Raw genomic sequence first — 27,027 nt, 5'->3', positions numbered from 1 at the left:
AAATCAAGATCGAATTTTCAATATGTCTCAAAAACCTGATAATTCCAACATCTTTAAAACTGATTAAACTCTATGTTTTGAATATCGAAAAATCACTAGTACAAATTTCAAATATCAATTTCAAGGAAATAATTAATATTTTGTTAAAAATATATTAAAAATCCTTATTTATAATTTCGAATGTCCTTAAATCTGAGAAATAACTAATATTTGTTCAAAATATTGTAACTTTATAAAAGGAAAGCATTCTGGATTAAATTTTGGTATGTTCGAAAATTTCGAATTTTCGAAAATTACTGGATATTGTCAAAATTGCAATTAATGTTTAAAAATTTATTTAAGTATAACAATAATTACGAAATTGTTTAATAATTCTTAATTTCGAATATCAAAAAATTCCAATTCTTAATTTCAAATGTCGTTAACTTGTGAAAATCATACAGAATTTGTTAAAAATCTTGTTTTTTATAAAATATTTTCAGTATATTTTGATATGTTCGAAAATATTTTTTTTTAATTTAACAAAAATTGCGAACTTGTTTAACAAATCTTAATTTCGAATATTGAAAATTCAAAATTTCTAATTTTTAATGTGCTCAACTTAAGGAAGTTGCTCAAAAAAATTTCGAAATTAAGTTCGAATTTTCGAACATGACTGGATATCGTCAAAATTGAATATATTTTAATATTAAATATCCTTTACTTAAGAAAATAAATATATTTGTTTTTTCAATTATAACAAAAATTTCGATGTTAATTTATAATGTAATTTCGAATGTGCCTAATTTAAGATAATCATAAATATTTTTTTTAAAAATACGGTATTTTTTATGAAACCTTTATATTATGGAAAGCTTTTTGTTAAGTTATATATATTTAGTATATATATTTTGGATCCTTATAGATAGCGGAGTCGATTAAGCCATGTCCGTCCGTCTGTCTGTTGAATTCAATTTTCTGAAGACCCCAGATATCTTCGGGATCCAAATCTTCAACAATTCTGTCAGACATGCTTTCGAGAAGTTTGCTATTTAAAATCAGCAAAATCGGTCCATAAATAACGGAGATATGAACAAAAACCGGGACAACCTCGATTTTTGACCTATTTTTGATCTATATCTGGATTACTAAGTCATTAATATAGACAATATGGATATCTAATGATAGATATTTCAAAGTCCATTGCAACGATGTAGATAAGGCTATAGTAGGTTGGACCTACAATGGGTCAAAATCGGGAAAAATATTTTTTAACCCGAATTTTTTTTTCATCAAAAAATTTTTTTTCAAAAAAAAAAATTTTAAAACTAAAAAAAAAAATTAAAAAAACTTGGAAAAAACTTTTTAAAAAAAATTAAAAAACAATTTAAAAAAAAATTTTTTTTAAAAACAATTAAAAAAAAATTAAATTTTGTTTACCTAAAAATATTTAAAAAAATGTATTTTAAAGTATAATTTGGTGAAGGGTATATAAGATTCGGCACATCCGAATATAGCTCTCTTACTTGTTGAATTATTAATTTTAATTTTTAGAAATTCTTAATAATTGTGGAAACTATTCTCAAGTTATTAAAAATGTTGCTTGTGAGTTATGTAAATATTTCGAATTCAATTTAGGTTTATTTAATTTAATTAAATTTCGTAGTAACTGCTTTGTACCAACAAAAAAATCCAATTTGCCATAGTTTTTTTTTTTGTTCACCATATTGTCCCCTTTTAATGTACATTTTTAAACCGTATTGAAATTGTTTCACATTTAAAAAACTTTATTATGCTGTTTCGTTTAATTTTCTTCAATTATGTATTTGATTTTATAATGACCTCAATTTCATTCTTCAACACATGTGTTTATATGCCTCTTTTGACAGTTGACACTTAATGGAGCGTCACGTTTTTAATGTTTTTTCACAGCTTCGCTGTTTGGTGTTTGTTTTTATTTTTCAGTTGTGTATGAAGAAGGTATTAAGGGGACAGTTTTATTTTTTTTTTATAAAATATAAAATAAAAAGAAAAAAAACTAAAGGAAAATAAAAGAAAAATATTGTAAATAAAATATAAACAAGAAGCTGGCTGTAAAATATAGTACATAATTATAACAGCACATAAATTATGATGAAAAAAAAAAAAAAAAAGATGATAGAGTTACAGAGACGCTGATAACATGAATGGATTTTAATGAGGTTGGTTGATATCAAAGGAATGCAAACAAAAAACAATCTGGCAGTATTTGGTTTTAAAAGGAACATAATGTTGAACAAAATTTTCAAAAGCTTAATGGAAAATATTTGTAGACACAGTAATGAAATCGTAGTAAAGTGATTTTTATTTAAAGATTTAAAATATTGATCTTTATTGTCTAGTTTTAAGTCCCACAGAAAGTGGTGCAAATGTTTGAAAGACATATTTAACCAGCCGAAAATGTTCATTGCCAAGAAATGGATAAAAATATCAATAAAAATCTTACTAATGAGTAAGTTTCCTACAATAATCTGTCATCAGTTATGAAAAATTGCTTACCAAAGCTTATGGTGATTGAGTTCTAGCGGTTTCAATGTTCAAGAGATGGTTTGTTCGGTTCAGTAGTGGTAATTTTGACATGGAAGACAAAGATCGCCCAGACCAGCCAAAAAAGCTTGAAGACCTGGAAGAATTGGAGGCATTTCTCCATGAAGATTGTTGTCAAACTCAACAGGAGCTTGCAAAATAATTGGGAGCTACTCAAGCATCCCAAAGCAGGGGAATTGGGTACTAAACGAATTGAAGCCGAGAGATCTTGAAAGGCAATTTTGCATGTCCGAAATGATGTTTGAACGCTATAAAAGAAAATCATTTTTGCACCGAATAATTATTTGCAAATGGAAAATGGATCCCTTATGATAATCCGTTCAAAGTCTTAGTTCCCTCTAGGAGTGAGTGGTGTAGGGGAAATATCGTGTACGAATATGACACCAGGATATATACAGACGGTATTAAAATGAGCTGTGAAGTTGGTTCTGGAGTTTTCTGTGATGAATTTGGGACAGACATCTCATACCGTTTTCCGAATGAATGTATAATTTTTGGTAGCTTGGAATAATACTCATGGCAGTATTGGTATTTTTGTCGACAGTCAGACGGCACTTCTCTCACTGAATGCCTATACAACTTCACATTCATTAGTCAGGCAATGTAAGGATGATCTGTCAAGGCTAGATCGTCTATCTGACATTACTTTAGTTTGGGTCCCTGCGCACAGAGACTACTATGCCAATGAATAGGCAAACGAATTAGCCATAATCTAATCTATTTTGAATATCTCCAATGCGGTTTCAGTAGCAATTCAACACTTATCTTCAGATACTTTCTTTCAAAGGCTGAGAATTGATGGCGCAACTTGAAAACATTTCAAGTTAATGTGACCCTCTTTTAACGAAGAACGAACTATGCAACTGATAACCCATAATAGAAGGGATAATCCAGGTTGCTGGCAGTATTAACGTGGCACTGGACGCTAGGCAAGTATGGAAATCACATTGGACTCCCCTTTAACGACCATTGTCATAGCTGTAAGGATATGGAGGCAAAAAGAGGAAACTATTTTACAACTTCTCTACTTATGCCCAGCCCAGTGTCAAATCCCATCTATTCCTGGGCAACTACATATTGACCAACCTTGGTGAGGTATCTGAATCTAAACTTAATGAACTACTGAGATATCTCACGACTACAGGTTTGGTCTAATAACTTTGACATTTTAACATACATTACGATGTAAATGACACTACATCTGACGAGTCAAAATAGGTCCTTTCGACTCTACTTGCCCGGTCGCGCGCAGGGAACTAACATATAAACCTAACAACCAACCAACGATAACCCGAAGCGTAAGATATCGTATGTGAAGCCCGACCAACCAGCGGAATCAACACCAAAGCTAAATATTCATGGCGCTATGGTAATGCTCTGTATTTAATGGGAGCAAAAGGGTCCTATCTATTAAGAGCTGCTGAAATCTGATCAGACAATCGCAGGGAACATGTACCGAATGCAACTGATTCGTTTAAAGCGAGCATTGGCCGAAAAACTCCCAGTATATTTGGCCAAACATGACATCGCTCGGTTGCAATAGCTGTTAAAAAGTATTCAGAATGAATTAAAATACGTTATGGGAGGAAAGAGTATTGATTGAGGACATTCGATTTGAACTTTCCTACATTGAAAATGACAGGATACACTTCAGCTGGAAGTTTCTTCCACATACATACAGTACAGGAACTAGTTCCCTAATTTCATCAGAACACATTCTATTGTAGCACCGATAGAACATTGAAACACAGCCCACATTGTAACGGTGCTCCAGCGAATTGATAGTGTTGGATATCCTACTGTCACCAATAATAATCTTCGCGCTCTCATGTACGCGGTCGAGAAGCTCCAAAATAGACTTTGAAGCACCGGCCCATGGGAGTTGTATTCCATTTTCGGTCGGATATTGTTGCTGTCAATAGTGAGGAGATCAGATGGAATGAAGTAATTCCTACACCGTTTCAAAAAACGTTTTGAAAACTTGAAAAATGTGTTTAGACCAGCGGACATCACCTTGTATTCTCATGCTCAGAACATCAAGAGCGTCTGATTCCACAATATTTACACCACCCATAAATACAGATGAAGCGACATGATCTGTCGTTCGTTTTTGTGTCGCACGACTTCATTCAGAGTTTGTCAGAAGGTCCCGATTATGGGAATCATTCATGTGTTGCCTCATTGCCCCAATCTCCGACAGGCTTGTTCGGTAACTGAATGAATATGAATGGCAAATATGGCTGTCATCTGCAAAACAATAGATAGGGTTGGAAGATTGTCGTAGAAGGTCGTTTTGAAAAGTAAAGGAATAGAGTAGGAGAAAGAACGCAACTTTGCGGTACCCCTGAATTGATCTTGAACTGGTTTGATGAGATTCCATCTATAACAACTTGTATAGTGCGATCTCAGAGAAAATATAAATCGTGAGAAGTTAATAGCGACGCCAATATATCTAGAGCCTCCACTTTACTTTCGCCAAAACGGTGAATGGAACGACACCATTTTTCCGATAGGAAGGCTAACAAGAATCTCGTAGAACGTCCTCTACGAAAGCCATACTTGGTCTGTAACTGAATGAATATGAATGTCAAATATTGCTGTCATCTGCAAACAATAGATAGGGTTGGAAGTTTGACGTAGAAGGTTGTTTAGAAAAACAAGGACAAGAGTAGGAGAAAGAACGGAACTTTGCGGTACCCCTAAATTAATCTTGAACTGGTTTGATGAGATTTCATCTATAACAACTTGTATAATACCGACACCAATATATCTAGAGCCACCACTTTACTTTCGCCAAAACGGTGAATGGAACGAAACCATTTTTGCGATAGGAAGGCTAGCAAGTCAAGCTAGCGTCCTCTACGAAAGCCATACCTGGGGTCGTTAAGTAAATTGTTGGACTCCAAACCAGATGGTAATTTATCATATTTGCCATGACTTTGGAAAGTGTAGAACAAATTGCTATTGCCCAGTAATTTTCTGGGTTATTAGCCTCTCCCTTTTTAGGAATAGATGTGACCTTTGCATCGATAAAACCCCTTTTTACAGCATGAGCTAAAATAAGTATGTATGTTTTAAAATAATAGCTAAATTTAAAAAAATCCCGCATTTTTAAGTCATACACCAATAATATTTTACAAATTATAGCTCTAATTAGCCCACCCTTTATTTTTAGCTATAACCTTCAATTAAGCAACAATTTTTTCTCTTATTTTTCATTAAAACTCCAGCCAATCATTAATAATATTTTCGTTTTTTTCTTTTTTTTTTTTGTAATTTGCATAATATTTCATTGAAAACCAAAAAACCACACACATGCTGGATGCAAGCTCACTTGATTAACTGTCAATCTGAAATGACATATTGCTGTAAAACTCTTAACAACGAAATTTAATGCAACAAGTTTTGTTTTTTGCTCAGGCTTGGTTTTTAAAAAAACCAGAGCCAGTAAATTAATAATAATAATAAATATATTTTGAAACGTCAAAATGGCCAACGCAAAAAAACGGTTTCATAATGCAACCAATTCCAGCTGAGTGTTTGTGTGTTCCACACATTCATACTGAATTGATATCCTTTTAGCATAATGTTGTTGTGGCCGTTGTTATTGTTGTTGTGTTTGTCATTGTAAAGTGTTACCCTATCAAATGATAAAAGCCTAGTCATTTATTTTCAAATAAGCTCTATTAAACAAAATGAAAAAAAAGTAATTCCAAACTAGTTCAGTTGCCAGCAAATAATTTCAACAAGTCTTTTAGTCGTCCAACAACAGCTCTGCATGTGCTAAAAAGGCGTTGCAACGTTTTAAACCACAAATGGAGAGCTTAAGACCAGACAGACAGACAGCTGATACAAATTTCCAAGTAGTTTGTTGTCATTAATCAGTTTTAATGTCAGTTTAAAACTGAACACACAAAAAATTTTATAATAAAATAATTATTTATCTAGTATAACAGATTTAATTTGAATACAAACGATCAAGTTTTTCTTAAATACTGTATATTATAGACTTACATTTTCACAAGAGGTCCTACATGAACCAAATACCTCATTGCAGCAGTTGTAGAAATCTGTAATTAAAAAAAATATAACAAATTAATTATGTTGGTTTGCAATTAAAATAAATTTGTTAAAAGTCTTTATAAACTTAAGTAAGTTGTTGGAAAATTCATATCAAATATTATTAGGCATCGTTATTATAAAGCTTTAGTAAAAGCCCTTGCTAATAAAGAATTTTTATAGCCCTATTTTTTTTTAAAAAAAGATAAGCATTGTACAATATTTTTCTAAAAATGCCCTTATACTAGCGGGCAATGATCCTCAGTTTATAATATACGCCATACATAGAACTACATTCTCACAAACATATGTTTCCATTTGAAAATGAACTTATAACGAACTAAATATGTGTGTCTGCAGTGAATAAAGATTAATGTCTCTGCATTTTTTTATGGGAAACTACTTTTGGAAAGGCATGTTTGATCATGCACAAGCTTTGGATGCAATCAAGATAGCTCAAAGCTTGAAGTATCTATAGGGTAATCATACTAGGAGTCGTAGACCAATATAATGTCGAATTTCTTTAAAAGTATCTTGTGAACAAGATGGACTATATTATTAATATCATAGCCATGCTGCTGTTGGAAAGGCATGTTGAAACATGCACAAGCTTTGGATGCAATCAAAATATCTCAAAGCTTGAAGCAGCATTTCCGATTAAGTGTTCAGCGGAAGCAATTTCGTTCACATCTGACCAAAGGAAACGAAGCAATTGCAATTAATATTGACACAATTGTGAGGAGACCCGAGGAATTACCACAATGACTTAGGACAGTCAACCTGAAAGCAAAATTTCAGATTTCTAATTATAGATGAGGTATTCGAAACATTAAATCAATTCATTTGAATAGATTCAATTGAAAATGAAAAGATCTCAAAATAATCAAGGATAATCAAGTTGTTTCATAATGACGAGCATGGCAGCAATAAAATTGTTGGAATTGTGTTACCCTAGATCTCCACATAGCAATTTCTATTGCTAAACACAATCAAGATGTCTGCAGAAAACCAGCACAACTATTTCTGATTGATTTCGGTGGAGAAAAAGTAAAATTGCTCCGTCACAAATACAAAATTGTCAATGCGAGAAGTAGGTGTTGTTGAAGAGTTTTTTCCACTAATTTCTTTATTTTTTTTTATTTGTTGGTACTTAAATGTGTATGTATTAATCACAATGACTTATCCTCCTCGGTCCTGGCGTGCAGCCCACTGGAAATTTATCAAACAACTGCTGACTTGATTAAAAAAATTATTTTTCGTCTTAGGGCCATTTATACAGCTAGCTGAACATGTTTTGTGTTCTATCTCAGATTCCTTTCGTCCTTTATGTTCTCGAACAAACTTTTTATTCTATTGTTTCCTCCAGAAGCAAAAAAAAATAATATTTTCGAAGACTTCCGACGCTTGGTTTTTCCTTGGGACTCAGGAGGTTAAAGAAAGAAGAAATTTGACATTAATGATAACTGAACTGACAGCTTATTGCTTAGCAATAATTGCTCAAGCAATCAGTAGATGAATCATTGTGCAATGGATTGTTACAATCACAATTTGAGGTCTACACATCGCAAATTTTATGGACGCAATGAAATTGCGGCAATAAATATTGCTACGTGGAGACCTAGGGTTATGTGTTCCATAATTTTGTATGGGTCTGTTGGATTGGTTGTAAAACAATGAAATAATTGACAACAAACATATTCGAGGATTTAAAACTTCCGGTAGTTGTGATAAAAATCTTCCAGAAAACCCAGTTAAATCAATAGAATGAAGTAGAAGCCGATTTAAGATATGAGAGAATAAAGTATCCGGATAAATCGTTTAATAAAATTCAAATAATTAAATTTTCCTAGCTAAAGCTCATTGATAAAGAGAAACATAATTTTGTTAAACAAGTACATACATAATACAATAGTTTTCGGAAATATTTTTGGAAGTCTTCCTCGAAAAGAGCCAATTAATGCGTTTGAATTTGTTCATGAACAAATTCCTTATCGTCTTAAATAAGGGTTGTTCTATAAGATGTTTCGTAAATACATATTCTTAAAATAAATAAATCCATCTATAATTCCTTTCAACTATTAATTTATTTATCCCATTCAGTATACTCTCCTTTTTCGGCTACTTTCGGTTATTATCTAATATCAAAAAGAGGAATTAAAAGACTAGAAAAAGCTTGTAGAGAATTGGTGGAATTGTGAATTCAGAATTGCTATCCCATTCGAGGGAAAACAGAAAGGAACCAACTATGAAGAGTATAATATTTAATACTGTTTTAACATACGAAGAACTGAATGACTAACATGAGATTCGGCAACTTCTAATTGTTGTAAATAAAATGGTTACTTCAGACCAAAATTTAAACAAGAATGCAGCTTTAACATTAACTCTGGTCTCTGGCAGTTACATAAATGAAAGAGCCAAAAACAGATTGGAAATATATTTTCGAAATCTTCAGGTTTCTGCAAATTCGTCCAGGATTAAATAAAGTATTTAGGGATTTTTCAAATTTTTTGCTTTTATTTTGAAACAAAGTATTGGCCATTGTTAGCTATGACCTTTTACCATCTTTTTGGCAACATATGGATTCCAATCCAAAAGAACTCATCGTTTAAGGCCAAAAACGAATCAAGCCAATATCGAATACTCTGTTTCAATGTGATGCGTATCCAAGAGAGCGTTCTGCATCGATCGAAACAAATAGTATTCGGACGGTGCAAGGTCTGGACTATAGGGTATGTGAGGCAAAATTTACCAAACACTTCATTCTAAATAGTTTTTAACAGGTATTACAACATGTGGTCTAACGTTGTCATGATGGAATAATACGCTTTCATATCTGCCTTTTATTATGCTCGCTTTAAATGAATCAGTTGCGTTCGGTACAGGTTCCCTGTGATAGGTTAGGTTAGGAAGGGGTGTACACTATGTGCACTTCCACTCGGAGACCTTGAGGTCCATTGTGATTCCCTTCAATAGAGATAGACAAAGAGGATAGCCTTAGAGTAAGAGAAGAGTCCAAAGATCCGTCTGTTAAAAAGAAAAAGAAAGAAAGAAAAGTCTTTTTACGGATTTAGACTCGCCGTAGAACGTCCCTTAAATAGCCACCCTATTCCCTTAATGAAACCCAGTATGTTGCTTAGTTTGCAGCCAGCAACACTACCAAGTTCGTCCAGAAATCTATTTCCTAGCCATCTATGTCTGTGACGCTGTAGCATAGGGCAGTTGCACATAATGTGCTCTACTGTCTCTAGCTCCTCTGCATCCCCACACACTCTACAGAAGTCCTGTGTGCCATTATCCCATTTACCTTTAAAGGCTCCAATTGAGCAATGACCGGTTATCACTCCTACTAGAATCCTGAGATTATACCTATCCAACTCTATCAGTGTTCCAGTCGCGTTCGCATTCAGTTTTGGCCATAAGGCCCTGGACACTTTGCAATCTGTTCTACTGCACCAGGATTGATTCGTATAGTCCCGGAATCTTTCGTAGATTACTTTATAGTAGTGACAAATGGGTGGTCTAACAGCCCGTTCCCTAGTGTCATGATCCAGATCAGAACCATGTCTAGCCAGTTCATCTGCTACCTCATTACCCTGTATATCACAGTGCCCTGGTACCCAACACAATCTCACTGAGTAGTGTACCAATAGCTCCTCCAGAGCTCTCCTACAGTCCTCTACTAGGTTGGAGTGTACTAAATGACATTCCAAGGCCTTCAGTGCCGCCTGACTGTCTACGTATATCGTCACTACAGCCTGTGGCTTTCCAGATCGGGAAGATCTCTGGCTGGAAGACGCTACACTCGTTAGAGTGTCTATATGATGGTCTGGTCAGATTTCAACAGCTCATAATAGATAAGACCCTTTTGCTCCCACCAAATACATAGCTTTAACTTAGCACCATGGATATTTGGCTTTGGTGTCGATTCTGCTGGGTAGCCGGGCTTCACGTACGATCTCTTACGCTCTGAGTTATCGTTATTTGATTGGTTGGTTTACATGGTAGTTCCCTGTAGCCATGATATATCTCACTAGTTCATTAATTTTAGACCCAGATATCTCACCAAGGTTGGTCAATATGTAGTTGCCCAGGAATTTGTACCTTTTGACACTCAAGTCTGGAGCAGAGATGTTGGAAAATCGTTTTCGCTTTTTCCCTATCCTTACAGCTACGATAATGATCGTTAAAAGGGAGTCCAAGCTTTTTAAGCGTCCAGTGCACTCTTAATACTCCCAGCAACCTTGATATATCCCTTCTATTACGGGTTATCACCATATTAACTTGGTCAACCTATATGTATCTAAGTTGCGCCATTTATTCTCTGCCTTTATAATAAAGTGTCTGAATATAATACTTTTAATGGTCTCCAGTGGAATTGCTATTGGAGATATCCAAAGTAGATCCCATTCTGTCTAATTTGTCTGTCTGTTCATTGCCATAGTAATCTCTGTGCGCAGGGACCCAAACTAAAGTAATGTCAGATAGACGACCTAGCCTTGACAGAGCTTTCTTACATTGTCTGACTAAGGAAGGTGAAGTTGTATAGAATTTCAGTGAGAGAAGTGCCGCCTGACTGTAGACAAAAATACCATGTATTACAAGCTAACATAATCGAAAAATTTCAGCATGAAAAACATTAATTATGAAGACGGTATTTGATGCCTGTCACAAGTTCGTCACAGAAAACACCAGAACCAACACCACCGCTCATTTTCGAACCGTCTTTATATATCCTGGTGTTATATTCGTACACGAGATTTCCCCTACACCACTCCTAGACAAAGACTAAGACACTAAGACTTTGAACAGGTTATAGTAATGGATCCATTTTTCATCGCAAGTAATGATTCGGTGCAAAACTGATTTTCTTTTATAGCGTTCAAACATCATTTCGGACATGCAAAATCGTCTTTCGCGGTCTGTCGACTTCACTTCGAATGGTACCATATTTCCCTGATTTTGGATGAATCCTCCTGTGATTTTGCAAGCTCGTATTGAGTTTGACAACAATCTTCATGGAGTAATGACTCCAATTCTTGATCTTCAAACTTTTTTGGGCTGGTTTGGACGCTCTTTGTCTTCCATGTCAAAATCACTACTTTGGGGAACCACACAAACCATCTCCCGCACGTTGAAACCGATGGTAGACATTTACCATAAGCTTTGTTGAGCAATTGGTGTGCTTCTGCGGCACTTTTTTTTTTCAAATTAAAGAAGTAAAACTTCCCGCATATGGAATCTGGATCTACATATGTACTTATAAATATTACATTCTAACTGCTTGCATATTAATTTTAGTTTATTCATTAGAAAAGTGGAAAAGAACCAAAAGAATCATGGTGTGCAATTACTTACAGGTTTATCTACCGGATGCACCCGTCCAAACATGTCCATATTGAAAACCATTGCTACTATGTAATCATTAGTATTATTCCTAATCTTGCTATTTTAAATACTTTCAAATATTTATTTCTTTCTAATCCCCGAATCCACAGTAATCCAAATAAACTACTACTCTCCAAATGCCTGCCTAATTCCAAAATATCTACATAAATTCATTGCTATCGTTTGCCATCGCTATTAATGTCCAAACATTCCTCCAACATCGATTACTTGCCTGTATTTAAAATGATTAATTTATAGTCAAATATGTAAAATATCTCCAAGATATGTGTTTGTGTAGGGTAGTTGTTGGATTTTTGTAAGTTCCCCACATCATTTGATTTCATTATTTTTGTATTTTTTTTTTCATCTCTCTCTTTTTCGAACATCATCAAATCTGAAACTTGTTGTTGTGTTGCTTTTATAGAGTGTTATATGCGTAATAAATTCAATATATATATATTTTTTTGTCGTCTTCCTCCAACTTAGGTTCCGCGGAACATGCAGTAAAACGTATGTACTATGTTCATACAGCATGCAAATAAATGTTTTGTATTTATTTTATGTGTTACAAGTGTCACAAGTAGTGTGTGGTGAAACTAGTGAGTTGGGTGGGGAAGGATGCCAGAGAGGAGACTTGGATTTGTAATGGGAAAAGAAGATCTGGGAGGATTGTAATGGATAGAGGATATGCTGACGTTAAATATAATTAAGGTGTGTGAACGTTCCTTCGCCAAAGTGATCTTCTTTTTGGAGCTACCGAGTTGTACAGTGAAGAGAGGTTTTAGAAATCAAGAGAAAAGGGAAAAATCTGAAGCAAGGAAAGCTTAATTGATCAATAAGGGAACTGATATATTGGAAGAAGGAATTGAACAATTGGAAACATGTGCTAAAAGATTCTGAAGGTTGAGAAAGTAAAGATTTTGATATCCTAACAATAGTGATACAAATATTGATCTAGGAACGAAGTCATCAAAAGAATCTGAATCAAGGAAGAATGAATTGAAGAATTGGAAACATGCAAGAAGATTCTGGATGTTCCTTCGTCAAATCGAGCTTCGTTCTGAAGCTACCGAGTCTTACAGGGACAAATATTATCTAGTTCAAGTTAGTTCTCTTCCCAGGGAAAAACTTTCGAGAACGGCAGAATTGTTATAGACAATCTTAGTAGAAAAAGCTCTTAGAGATCAAGAAAAAGGGGCAGAATCTGAATCAAGGAAGGATTAACTGATCAATAAATGAAATGATACATAGAAAGAAGGAATTGAACAATTGGAAACAAGTGCTAGACCATTCTGGAGGTTGAGAAAGTACAGATTTTGATATCCTAACAATAGTGATACAAATATTGATCTAGAAACAAAGTCATCAAAGAATTGAATTTGCCGTTCATTCATGGAACTTTCTTGACCAAGTCTTATTGGGATGTTGGAGGAATGTAATGGATAAAGAAAATGGATCTTCGTTCTGAAGCTACCGAGTCTTACAGGGACAAATATTGTCCACTTCAAATTGGTTCTCTTCTTAGGGAAGAGCTTTCAAGAATAGCAGAACTGTTATAGACAACCTTAGTAGAAAGAGGTTTTAGAGATCAAGAGAAAAGTGCAGAGTCTGAATCAAAGAAGGATTAACTGGTAAATCAATGAAATGATACATATGAAGGATGAATTGAACAATTGAAAACATGTGCTAAAAGATTCTGAAGGTTGAGAAAGTAAAGATTTTGCTATCCTAACAATAGTGACACAAATCTGGACAGAACGGCAAAGCGTGATCGTTCCTTCGTCAAATGGATCTTCATTCTGGAGCTACCGAGTCTTGCTGCGACAAATATTGTCCAGTTCAAGTTAGTTTTCTTCTCAGGAAAGAACTTTCGACAATAGCAGAACTTTTATAGGCAACCGTAGTCGAAAGAGGTTTCAGAAATCAAGAGAAAATGGAAGAATCCGAATCAAGGAAGAATGAATTGAACAATTGGTAACATGTGCTAGAAGATTCTGGAGCTTGACAAAGTAAAGATTTTTATATCTTAACAATAGTGACAAAAATATTGATCCAGGAACGAAGTCACCAAAAAAATTGAATTTCCAATTTATTCATAGAACTTGCTTGACCGAGTATTATTCAGATCTCGAAGCAATATAAAGGATAAAGAAGAGATTGAGGCGAAACAGAACGGCAAAGCGTGAACGTTCCTTCGTCAAATGGAACTTCGTTCTGGAGCTACCAAGTCTTACAGCGACAAATATTGTCCGCTTCAAGTTATTTCTCAACCCTGGGAAGAACTTTCAAGAATAGGAGAACTGTTATAGACAACTGTAGAAGAAAGAGGTTTCAGAAATCAAGAGAAAATGGAAGAATCCGAATCAAGGAAGGATTAACTGATCAGTAAATGAAATGATACATAGGAAGAAGGAATTGAACAATTGGAAACATATGCTGCAGATTCTGAAGGTAGACAAAGTAAAGATTTTGATATCCTAACAATATTGACACAAATATTGATCTAGGAACGAAGTCATCAAAAGAGTGAATTTGCAGTTCATTCAAGAAACTTTCTTGTCCTTTTCCTAGCCTTCTTCTGTTACAATATTGACACAAATATTGATCTAGGAACGAAGTCATCAAAAGAGTGAATTTGCAGTTCATTCAAGAAACTTTCTTGTCCTTTTCCTAGCCTTCTTCTGTTACTGCAAAGCACTGTTGAAGGAAATTGTAAGGATCAAAGTTAGAGGAAATATGGACTGAAGGATGGGAAATCGAAATTAAAAAGGATTCGGAGAAACGATGTATAAGATGAAAGAAATGTACAATTGGAGGAATATCGATGATGTGTCTAAACCTTGGGGAATGAAAGGTCTCAAAAACAAAGACTTCCAAATCAAAGATATAGGAAATATGGAACTAAAGGATAGAAAATCGAATCCAAGAAGTATTCGGTGATACGATGTATAAGATGAAAGAAATGTACATTTGAAGGAATAAAACTGATGAGTCTAAATCTAGGGTAATGAAAAGTTTCAATGCTAGAACGAGAACTTTCAAACATAATCGAATTTGAGAATTATCATATCCTATCCTTAGCATACCTTCTCCTTTAGCTCGTGTATCCACACTACGATCTTGTTTTTATAACTTTGTTGCTTTTCTTTTTCGTTTTAAGCGCTCAAATGTTAGAGTACAAAGAAAAAAAGAAATTTAAGTACTTGTAGTACGTACTACACTCCATTCCAACATACATATGAATTGATATGAATGAATGGTTGTATAGATTTGGCGAGTGTACCAAAGTGTTATAAAGTATTTTAGATGTTTAGATGATTTCCAGTTGTAATATGCCATACTCTAACACATAAATTTCGAATACGACTAACAAACATAATGACTTTGATGACTTGTTATGTTATAAGTTTTGAAATTGTTGGCTTTATTTTACATGATCGCAGGAAGAAGCATAAAAAATAACATATTATTGACTTGTAATATTGTAGTTTTATGATTTAAATGTTTAATTTTAAAGAAAAGGACTTAATAGAGGTCAAGCGGTTTTAAAGAAAATCGGCTTATGCTGCTCTCTGTTTTGGAATTTAGGGAAAAATATTTCAAAATTCGAGTTCTAATGAATTGAAACGAGGCAAGAAGAATTTGTTTATTAGAAATCACAACAATAAAATTAAGTTAACATTATTGTCCAGTTCAAGTTAGTTCTCTTCTCAGGGAAGAACTTTCGAGAATAGGAGAACTGTTATGGACAACCGTTGTAGAAAGAGTTTTTAGAGATCAAGAGAAAAGGAAAGAATCTGAATCAAGGAAGGACTAACTGATCAATAAATGAAATGATGTATAGAAAGAAGGAATTGAACAATTGGAAATATGGAAGATTCTGGAAGATTCTGGAGGTTGAGGAAGTAATGATTTTGATATCCTAACAATAGTGGCAAAAATATTGATCTAGGAACGAAGTCATCAAAAGAATTGAATGAACTGCAACATTCCAGATGCTTTCTTTCATTCCATTGTCTTCTTCTGTTACATGAAAATGTTGGAATATTCCAACATTTTATATTAAACATTTCATATTCCTCTCATGAAGATTCTTTCACCCCAACTCCCTTTAAAACAATTTTAAATTCATTGCTTTCATTTTACTCAAAAGGAAATAATAAAATAAAAATTGTTTTCCTTTGGCAAAAACACATAAGGAAATTGCATTGGTTCTTTATGACCCAACAATTTTCCACCTTTTAGTCAAGTATTTATTTTTTTAACATGTTTACTTATTGTATTAATCAAAGATCTTTTCACATAAATACTCCTTCATACATACGAGTATAAATAATAAATAAATGGTGTTTGCTTTAATTTGTTTTATTTCATTTCAAGCTTTTTCTAAAGTGTTATAGAAATTTTAATTAAAAGTGTTGAATTTCATAAAAGAAAGAAAGAAATACATATTCTATATAGCAAACAAAATTTGTTGAAATATACAATTGGTAAAATAAAACCAAACTAAACCAAACCAGCTTACCCACCATATTGTGTTCAAGGGTGGTTTCATGCAGTCTTTTGAGCTGTTTCAAATATGCTTTTGTTATTTGGTGTAGCTTTCCATAATTGAACTTAATATCCCATATTCATGCAGGCGCCAGCATTTTAAAATGTTTATGGAAATATGAAAAGAAGAGCCCACCAAAGCAAAAGATAATTTAAATACGACAAATTCATCTTTTTGAATTATTGTCTTAGATGTGTTTGATAATAAAATAATAAATAAATTCTCATTAATTTTAATTTAAAATGATTTTAAAATAAATTACAAACGATGTCCAAATGAATTTATTTAAAGTGCTTGCTTATTAAGTAAAGAATTTGAAGAGAGTTGGAGGAAATATTCAAAGGGAAAATACATTAACATAGTAATTTGTCATCCAAAAATCATCACTACATAACTTCCTTCTCTAGAGCAGAATTATTTTAAATGAGGAATAACGTTTGCGCAATTTTAATAGACAAATAAACTTGTTATAGACTTTAGTTTTCAACTGATCTTTATAGAGGTCGAATTTGATAGATACACGATCAAATTTCAAACCCGGTATGGAATTTGGAACCACAAAACTATACGCCAAATATTAGACTAAAAACTGGGCTAATTTTTATCCTAATGTCTAATTTCTAGTGTCAATCTTTGGATGAATGACTTAAAAATGTTAGATATTTTTAAAATCTTTAGCTTTTATTTTGAAACATTTGTACAATATAAAGTTATTGAAGGTATTGGCAATTCTTAGCTATGACCTTTTTCTATCTTTCTGGCAACATATGGATTCCGAGCCAAAAGAACTGCTCATCTCTTGAGGCCAAGCCAATTTCGGATACTATGTTCCAAAGTGAAGCGTATCCCAGCGAAAGCGTTCTGCATCGACCGAAACAAATAGAAGTCGGACGGGGAATGGTTTGTACTATAAGACCCGGCGAGGCGCGAAATTTCCCAAACACTTCATTATAAATAGTTTTTAACAGTTATTGTGGCCGAGTGTTGTCCTGATGGAATATTACGGATTCATGTCGACGTATATTCTGGGTGTTTTTCGACCAATGCTCGCTTCAAACGAATCAATTGCGTTCGGTACAGGTTCCCTGTGATGGTCTGGCCAGATTTCAGCAGCTTATAATAGCTAGAACCCTTCTGCTCCCTCCTAATACAGAGCATTACCTTTCGCCATGGATATTTGGTTTTGATGGCGATTTGCCTGGTTGGCCGGGCTTCACGCACGCTAACTTACGCTTCGGGTTATCGTAATGGATCCATTTAGCATCCCAAGTAATGATTGGGAGCAAAAATTATTTTCTTTTATCATTTCGGACATGCAAAATTGTCTTTAAAGGTCTCTCGGCTTCAATTCGTATGGTTCCCAATTTCCCTGCTTTTGGATGAATTCTGCTGCTCGCAAACGTTTTAAATTGCTGTTTGAGTAGCTCCCAATGAGCTCGCAAGCTCTTGTACTTAACAACGATCTTCTTGGAGTAATGCCTCCAATTCATGGTCTCCAAACTTTTTGACTGGCCTGGGCGATATTTGTCTTCCATGTCAAAATCACCACTTCTGATCCGCACAAACCACGTATCGCACGTTGAAACCGATGGAATACATTCACCATAAGTTTTGGTGAGCACTCGGTGTGCTTCAGCGATTGCTCAATGCCGCACACACGAAATGACCGCCCTTGAGATTTGTTAATTATCATATCGGTCGGAGCCTTTGTAATTTCCTTTAAGTATTGTTGCTTCGATGATGTTAGGTTTATTACCGCCAGTCGGGTGCCTTTACAAAGACGTGTTTGGTTTATCTTTCGTAACATTATGATTACCGATCCGACATTCAGTTGGAGATTGTAAGGTGGTAATACGGTTGGATAGTTGACGAAATCAGCTTGGGAAGTAACGGAATTCTCCGATTTGTACGTTATCAATTCGACAGCAATTTCACTTTTAATATTAAAATTCAATACGTCGACATCAATGTTTTTTGAAGCCAATTTTGTGCAATATTTTGAAACACCTTTCGGATGAGTTCTGATTTTGATTCAGTGAACTGGCAGAAAGCGGCGGGAAATTGAATGCAGCCGGTCGAAATGTCAACCGAGATTTTGACGTTGCCAATGTCCAGCAATTGTTTGAAAATACTTTTATAGATTGGTCGTTCTACAGCTCGACATGCATGTTCACAGTCAATTTGAGTTTCTTGACGTGTTCCTATAATACGGACGACTTCAAACATACATTAAGTTCATCCTGCCAACAGAATCATCGCACCACCAAACCGACTTTGATTGTTTCGTAAATCCTGCAACGTTTTATCTAATGACTCCAAAAACTTTTTATGCACCATTTACTTCATTCATTCATTTACTTCCTTCATTACAGGACACTGTATAATTGGGACACATGCTAGGAGATTGGGCCTACGGTACAATGATTACTGTAGGAGCTGTAAAAGCCCGGCTCTGATAAACCTGAGGGAACGCATCCCCGGAATACCATTCCTATCATGCTTAGATGAGCTATCAAGTATGAGTCTTAGACGAATCTACTCTTTCATCAGAGAATCTGGTTGGTTTAGCATGGAAACACCGGACGTATAGTTAATACCCAGATGTTTACCCCTTGGGTATCACAATGGGATCAGTTTTGTATGGACCCAAGAGAGCTGCTTGAAGAATGGCTACCCATAGAACCTAACCTAACCTATTGTACACTCATCCCAAAAGATTGCACTAATCTTGGAAATGTTGCATGTAGGATTTTCATTGGTTTGCATATTTAATGGCCGCCTTCCAACAGCGTAGCTGCAATTCCTGATGAAGCAAGTGCAATATCATTCTGCGAACGTGATCAAAAAAGTTTTTCCAGTTCCACCGGGATCGTCAAAAAAAAATCCCTCCAGTTCCATATTTTACAAAGAGTGTCCTGCGCATATTTTTGTTGCCGATTCAACAGTGCAACGTTTGTTTGAACTGATTCCCTCAAGGCATCGCAATCATATTGTTTTTCGCGTCGCAACTCTTGTTTAAATGTGTCGTGCAGCGGATAATACCTAGATCGACATCATTAAGCACCTCGTTGTAAATTTCCTCGCGCAGTTGCAACTGGATTTCTTTGACGATTGATTCCAAGTCTTGGCATTTCAGAGTATAGCAACGTTCGGGCAAATTTATCATTCTGGCACATTTCAAAAATCTGGTCAATGTTGTACATGGCGGTCTATCAACTCGTTGTAATACATTCTCCTCCGTAAAGTACACGCTTTGATCATTTTCCAGATGTACGGCTAAATGAACAACATTTGGATGTCTTTCATGAACGGCAAATGATAAAATGAGACAAATTGCTTCGTAGAGGCCCATTTGAAATTGAGTGACATCGTCGTTGGAATTCTCCGCACTAACTCAGCCATGTCTATGCCTTTGGTTTCATATTTCCAGATATATTTGATAGGTGGGCAGATATACATGATATAAGAATTGTGGGCGTGTACAATTTTTCATTCTGTACAAACATTTTGTGGATTATTGCGAACATTTAAACAAAAAATTGGTACTCCCTTTACAAATACTTCATTAATGCTTAAGTTCTAAAAATAACTCATTTATTTAACTAACAAAGCTAATTATAATCTCGAAATTATAAGAATTTCTTTAAAATTGTCTATTTAAATTATGGGTTTTTCCAAGCACGCTCCTCCGCATAAATCATACAAATTAATCTACTAAAGCCCTTCTATATACATACATATTGTACAATAATAAAAACTTTAATAAACATTTTCCCAAATTATGAAAGCTGACATTTTGAACTTAAATTTTCCAATAAAATCACATTTAATTATAACGATTTAAGCATGAAAAACGGCAAAACGAGGCATTAAAAAGTCATAAAAATAAAACTCTAAACAAAACATAAAATTAAAACATTTATAATTCTGTTTATAAATTAACAATCATCATTATAATAATTTAATTCTGTGTGAGTAGAAGAGAGCAAAAAAAAAAAAAAAAACAAAACACTACACAAAGTAAAACATAAAAATAACCAGCTCAATGACAGCTAATTTGAAATGAATTTTGAAAAACTAGGAAAAACAAATGTAAAATGTATGAAATTAGAAACGATAATTTTACATTATTTTATTGTTGTTGCTGGCGTTGTTGTTGGTTGTTTCTGTGTAACTGTATATAAATTCTATATAAAGTTAGTTGTATAGTTTGTTGTTGCAATCGCTTGTACATACTTACATATTTACATGATTTGACAAGTATGAGTACATTGTATGACAGATGACAAGTGTTGTTGACAGCTGTATGGTATGTACGTACGAGGGCGGGTCAATAATTTCAGGACTTTTTGAATGAAACACAGCTGCCGAATTAACGCATTTGTCACCGAATGAGCTATCGTATCGAAAATAAATTTCGATATCGAAATTATAATAAAATGTATTACTTTCTTGCTCTATATCGAATAAGAAAATTACGATCAGTTTTACTCGACCTCAGGTTTTTGGATAAAAAATCATTTTATTTTTCAGCATTGTCTCCTTTGAGCTCTATACACCTTGTCCAACGTTTCTCTAATATAATTTATTCCTTCCAAAAAACTAGATTTGTTGAGTTCATCGATGAGTGAGATTATTTTATCGTGGGAGTCAAATCTATTTCCGACGAGCCATTTCTTCAGTTTTGGAAAGAAGAAACAGTCATTCGGGGCTAAATCCGGTGAATAGGGCGGTTGAGGGAGAAATTCGTAGCTTAATTCATGGATGCTTGTTATGGAATCTGCACATTTGTGCGCGCTTGCATTTTCCTGGTAAAAAATAACTTTCGTCTTGGACAAATGCGGTTGTTTTTTCTCTCTAATCCTTATTAAATCGACCCCATTTTTTACCCTTTAAAAGGTAGCCAGTAAGGATTATACCGCGTGCATAACAAAAAACGTTCGCCATGGCTTTATTTGCCCACCTTAGCCTTCTTTGGCTCCCATTCAACCCGATAAACAAACTGTTTTGACTACTGTTTGGTATCTGGTGTATTGTGGTTGATCCATGTTTTGTCCACGGTTTCGAAACGGCGCAAAAACTCGTCCATATTGCGGTTGAACAACCCCAAACACTCCAACCAATTTATCAGATGATTGCCTTTGTGGTCGATTGTGTCAAAACACGGCAAACATCTTGAGGAAAGCTTTCCAATAGCCAAAATTGAACTCTAGGCCAATTGAGATGCTTAGGGCTTTCACCATCTCTCGCACTTTCAATCTTGTTTCAGGTGCAGAGACCTCAACTGGACGTCCAGAACGTTCGTGATCTTCCGTCCTTGTAGGGCCACAACGAATATCAGTAAACCACTTGTTTACCATTGAAACTGATGGTGCAGAGTTCCCATAGTATTTATCAAGCTTAACATTAGTTTTAGTGATGCTTAATAAGCACACGAAGTTCAATTTTTTCCATTGTCTCCTCATGTCACGCGGTAGAAGATATGAGAGAAATCACTGTTCTTTTAATCAGTGATCACTGCAAGAGATGTTTGCGAGCAGCAGGATTCATCCAAAGTCAAGGAAATTGGATACTATACGAATTTAAGCCGAGAGACCTTGAAAAACGATTTTGAATGTCTGAAATTAAGCTTCAACGCTATAAAAGAAAATCATTTTTTCACCGAATCATTACGATAACCCGAATCGTAAGAGAGCGAACGTGAATCGCGGCCAACCAGCCGAATCGACAACAAAGCCAAATATCCAGGGTCCTATCTATTATGAGCTGCTGAAATCTGACCAGACCATTACAGGGAACCTGTACCGAACGCAAATGATTCGTTTGAAGCGATGCTTGGTCGAAAAACACCCAGAATATGCGGCCAAACATTAAACTGCAACATTTCATCATGACAACACTCGGCCTCATGTTGCAATAACTTTTGAAAACTATTTAGAAAGAAGTGGTTGGAAAGTTTTGCCTCACTCACTTTATACTACAGACTTTATTCCATCCGACTACTATTTGTTTCGATCGATGCAGAATGCCATCTCTGGGATACGCTTCACTTTGGAACAGAGTATCCGAAATTGGCTTGATTCGCTCTCTCCTCAAAAGATGAGCAGTTCTTTTGGCTCGGAATTCATATGTTGCCAGAAATGTGGGGTGGTTAGTGTATTAACCACCATTGTGGTTCTACATTAAAAATAATTACGATGACAATTTTCGTAGCTTATAAATTAGTTGGAAAGCTAATCATTTTGACTAAATTTTCTAACCAAAACAAACGAAATAACAGGTGGGACATTCTCCAATTCTGTTATATCGTTTGTAATAATCCAGCTCTTCCAATCAAAAATTTGTTCACCATTTTGGTTCCTGCACAGCAGTTTGGGTAGATAAGTCACTAACTAAGAAGTATTAGCCAAATTTGATAGAGGTATGTCATTATCCGAATCAAAATTACATCAAATTTTCACTGGAGCCCCGAAGGACCATCAGATAGGTTAGTTCCTTATAATTCTCTTCTTCGTCGGAGTCGAGACAACAGACTCGTTTACCATCCAAAAGTATATTTTCCAACAAAATATTTTCTATTGAGTACAAACGGAATCCTTACAAACTAACATAAGATTATGTAGAGAAGCATATACTTCAGCCATGGTGGTTAGTAATCTAACCACTCTATTACTTGCGTTATTTTATTACATTCCCACGACAGCCGGTTCTACGCACCGGAATGACCCGAGTTCACTCGTCTAAGGGCTGTCAACTCAGCAAACACTGCTGCTACAACAACAACAACCATCCGAAAGTATATTTTCCAACAAAATATTTTCTATTGAGTACGAGCGGAATCCTTACAAAATAACATAAGATTATGTAGAGAAGCATATATTTCAGCCATGGTGGTTAGTAATCTAACCACTCCATTACTTGCTTTATTTATCAAAGAGTATAGTATAAAATATAAATTTTGTTAGCACAAGACAATCAAACAAACACTATATTCGATTAACAATAAACACTGTGAGATTTTTTATTGAATGACTGCAAAGTCTTGCAAAAAACATAAACGATGACTTCAATAAATTGAATTATTTAGCAAAATATCAATAGATGCCACCAAAAACCGTTTCAAAGACTCTTGAAAAGGTGGTTAGAAAAGTGACCACTTAGAATGACATTAAATGTTCCTGTTAATACAGTTGTTACCAGTGAATCTGGAAAAATATGAAATAACGACTTAAATGTACCTGTTACTTGCTATATTCAGTAACAGTGATTGCTCAACCATGGTGATTAAATCACAGTTATGGAAATATCGCTCATATCTACGCGGATGTGTGCTAGCAATGGCTGTCTAAAACAAACTAAATGATGCAGCTTGTTCCAATTGTGACAGCAGTCAACTGACAGATGTCTGTTGACAGGAGCAGTGTTGCACTTTCAGTTAAGAGCCGGGAAATTTAAAAAGTCAAGGACTTATTAAGCCATCCTCGTATTTTGTTTAGTTTTTAGTTTATTTGTATGACTATAGGGAATCTTAATTATATATTTATGAGAGTATGTGTGTGAGTGTATTTTCATTTTCATAAATATGACATTTTCAAATACTCGTTGTTGCCTCCTTCATACATTTAAATAACAATTTCCATAGAGAAAGATCAAAAGAATGTTTTATTAATGTCTGGTAAATAATGAATGAGTTTTACTGTAGTTGTTGTTGTTTTTCTTGTTGCAGTTGTTGTTAAATTGAAGGTGATGAAAAGTGAACAAAAATAAAAATAAAAAAATAGTTTTCATTTTAGTTGTTAAACTAAAATTGTGCAAACAATCTCATTACACTGGCATGAGTTGAAGGAAATTGAAAGTAATAGAGGAATAATGCTCGTCAGAGTCATTAACATTTTATGTAGAATTAAAGTAAGCATTATTTCTTAGACTTGTGGAAGAAAATATAAGTTTCATATTTTAATAAAAATCTTAGATATTTCAGTGTTTTAGTTTAATTATTAAGTTGTAAAAGAATGCAAACATTTAACATTATTTGCTGGGTTATACATTATTCTTATCAAAGCAATTTCTTTCTCTCTTTTTGAGCCAAAAGAAATCAACACAATTTCTTTTGTAATCCCTCAAGTTTTTTTTTTTTTTTTGTATTTTTGCTTTTCTATCCCTTAGATCTTTGCCGAAAGACAAAACATCAGCAAATAAATGAATAAACAGCCTCACAGTTTTTATACTAGCAGCAGCAAAAGTAGAAGATTTGCTACATTCCTAACTTCAGTTTCATTTTGTTTGATGTCATTATGTCAAATTCTAAAGAATTTTCAATTCCTCATTCTTAGATCTACATACATAAAAATACAAAACAAATCTATTTTGTATTCTATTGTATTCTGTCGGTCTCATACTCATAGTCTCACAATCATACTGGGTACAAGTACTACGTATTTTATTTATATATTTATGTTGCTTTTTTTGTGCTTTATTTCAAAATCTATTTTTATATTATTTAAATAATGTTTCTCAACATAAAACCAACATAAATATTGTACAAATCATCAACACTTAAATAAATAAATTGTGTGCGGTTTTTATTAAAGATTTGAAAATTTTTGTTTTGCTTGGATATTTTTATAAAGTGTCAAACGAAATAAATTTAGCGTTAAATTAGTTTTTTAGTTGTTTTTTTATTTATTTTTCAAATAAAATATTTCAACAAATTTATGGTTCTATTTTAATTTCTTGGTTTTTAAACTCATAAACTTTTAATTAACATAATTTCAACATATTAACCCCTTTGGAAATAAATAGAATCATAAAAATAATACACTCATTCGAAATTGAAATTTAAATGTTTGAAAATGAAAATGGACAGCAGACAAATATGTGTGGTTTATTATTATTTTCATGAGTGTTTGATTAGTAATATGTATGACTAGGTCATGTGTGCCAAATAAACGTATGTGTCATTCTGTATTTTCTTAAAAAGAAATACAAAATTAAAAATGCATAAAATAAATTTGAATTTCCCGCCTCTTAACTCTATAAACTAAATTGTTTAGCAAAATGCCAATATATGCCAATAAACCTTGTTTTAAAGACTATAGAAAAGGTGGTTAGTAAAGTGACCACTTAAACACAAAGAGTTAACAGAAAGGGCAACACTACTCTTGTCAACAGGCATCTGTCAGTTGACTCCTGTCAAAATTTGAATAAGTTGCGTCATTTATGGGTCGATTATGGATGGCAACCGAACTTTAGTTGCATTGTCAGTTGGCAGCATCATTTTCTGTTGTCAAATGACAACCAGAAATTTGTGGTTGCCCTCTAGCAACGCAACTGAAGTTCGGTTTGTCATCCATAATCGACACATTCACCGCTATCGCGAAAAACATGTGAAATTTATGTTCCCATGAAATATTCATTTCCCTCGAAGGGAAAATTGCTATCGTGATATTCCCCTAAACTTTTCATTCACAATAGTTAATTTTTTTTTGTAGCAGCTGTTTATTGTTTACAAAATTTCATCTACAAATTTCACAACATGTGGAAATTTCACAATCACGTGAACAAAGTTTATGAACGAAAAATGGGAAATGGGAACATATTTCATGTGAAATATTGATTCGCGATAGGGGTGATTAGTTTGTGTTTGACAGCCATTGATAACAGACTCCTCGTGACTTGAGGAGAAATTGGAAAAAAGTGAATTTTGTGCGCGGTGGAAGAAAACCGCCAATCAAACCATGGCTAAGCATGATAAATACTATGTGAACTCTGCACCATCAGTTTCAATGGTAAAAAAGTGGTTTACTGAATTTCGTTGATTTCCAAATTCAAGAGATACCGAATTTCTCTTGTGATTGTTGTGTTCGTAAAACGAGTACAAGCACGGAAGATACCGAAACTTCTGGACGCCCTCTTGAGGTCTCTACACCCGAAACAATTGAAAAAATTAGATTGAAATTGCGAGAGATTGTGGAAGCTATAGGCATCTCACATGGCCAGTTGTAATCAATTTTGCATGAACACTTGGGTATGAGAAAGGTTTCCGCAACATGGCTATCGCGCTTGCTCACAGAAGGGTATACACATTGGTAGTTTCCATGGCAAATCTCCATGAATTAGGCTAGGAAATGCTCACTCTTCCGCAATATTCTCCGGATTTAGTCCCCAGTGACTATTTCTTGTTTCCAAACTAGAAGAAATGTCTCGGCGAAAAGAGATTTGACTCCAACGATAAAATCATCTCACAAACAAATACCTATTTTGAAGACCTCAACAAATCTTATTTTTTGGAAGGGATAACAAAATTGGAGAAACGTTGGACAAAGTGTATAGAGCTCAAAGGAGACTATGTTGAAAAATAAAATAATTTTTTGGCCAAAAACTTGTTTCATTCAAAAAGTTACGGACTTTCTGACCCTTTATATTATGTTCTATTCACCGTTCATAGCCGAAATCTTCTGGAT

General features: G+C 34.2%; 1 protein-coding gene across 2 annotated transcripts in view; it reads right to left on the bottom strand.

Annotated features, from left to right (window-relative positions):
- The window catches only part of Reck (Reversion-inducing-cysteine-rich protein with kazal motifs), a 105,472-nt gene that overhangs the window by 45,579 nt on the left and 32,866 nt on the right, over positions 1-27,027 (bottom strand). For both annotated transcript variants that reach the window (XM_065504213.1, XM_065504212.1), the window contains exon 3: positions 6,580-6,635. In XM_065504213.1, the coding sequence (XP_065360285.1) occupies positions 6,580-6,635 (56 nt within the window). The remainder of the gene's footprint in view (positions 1-6,579; positions 6,636-27,027) is intronic.

The sequence above is a fragment of the Calliphora vicina genome, chromosome 3 (genome assembly GCF_958450345.1).
Source record: "Calliphora vicina chromosome 3, idCalVici1.1, whole genome shotgun sequence".
Taxonomy (NCBI): Eukaryota; Metazoa; Arthropoda; class Insecta; order Diptera; family Calliphoridae; genus Calliphora; species Calliphora vicina.
The sequence above is the reverse complement of the archived record's forward strand: the minus strand, read 5'-3'. Positions and strand labels throughout refer to the sequence as shown.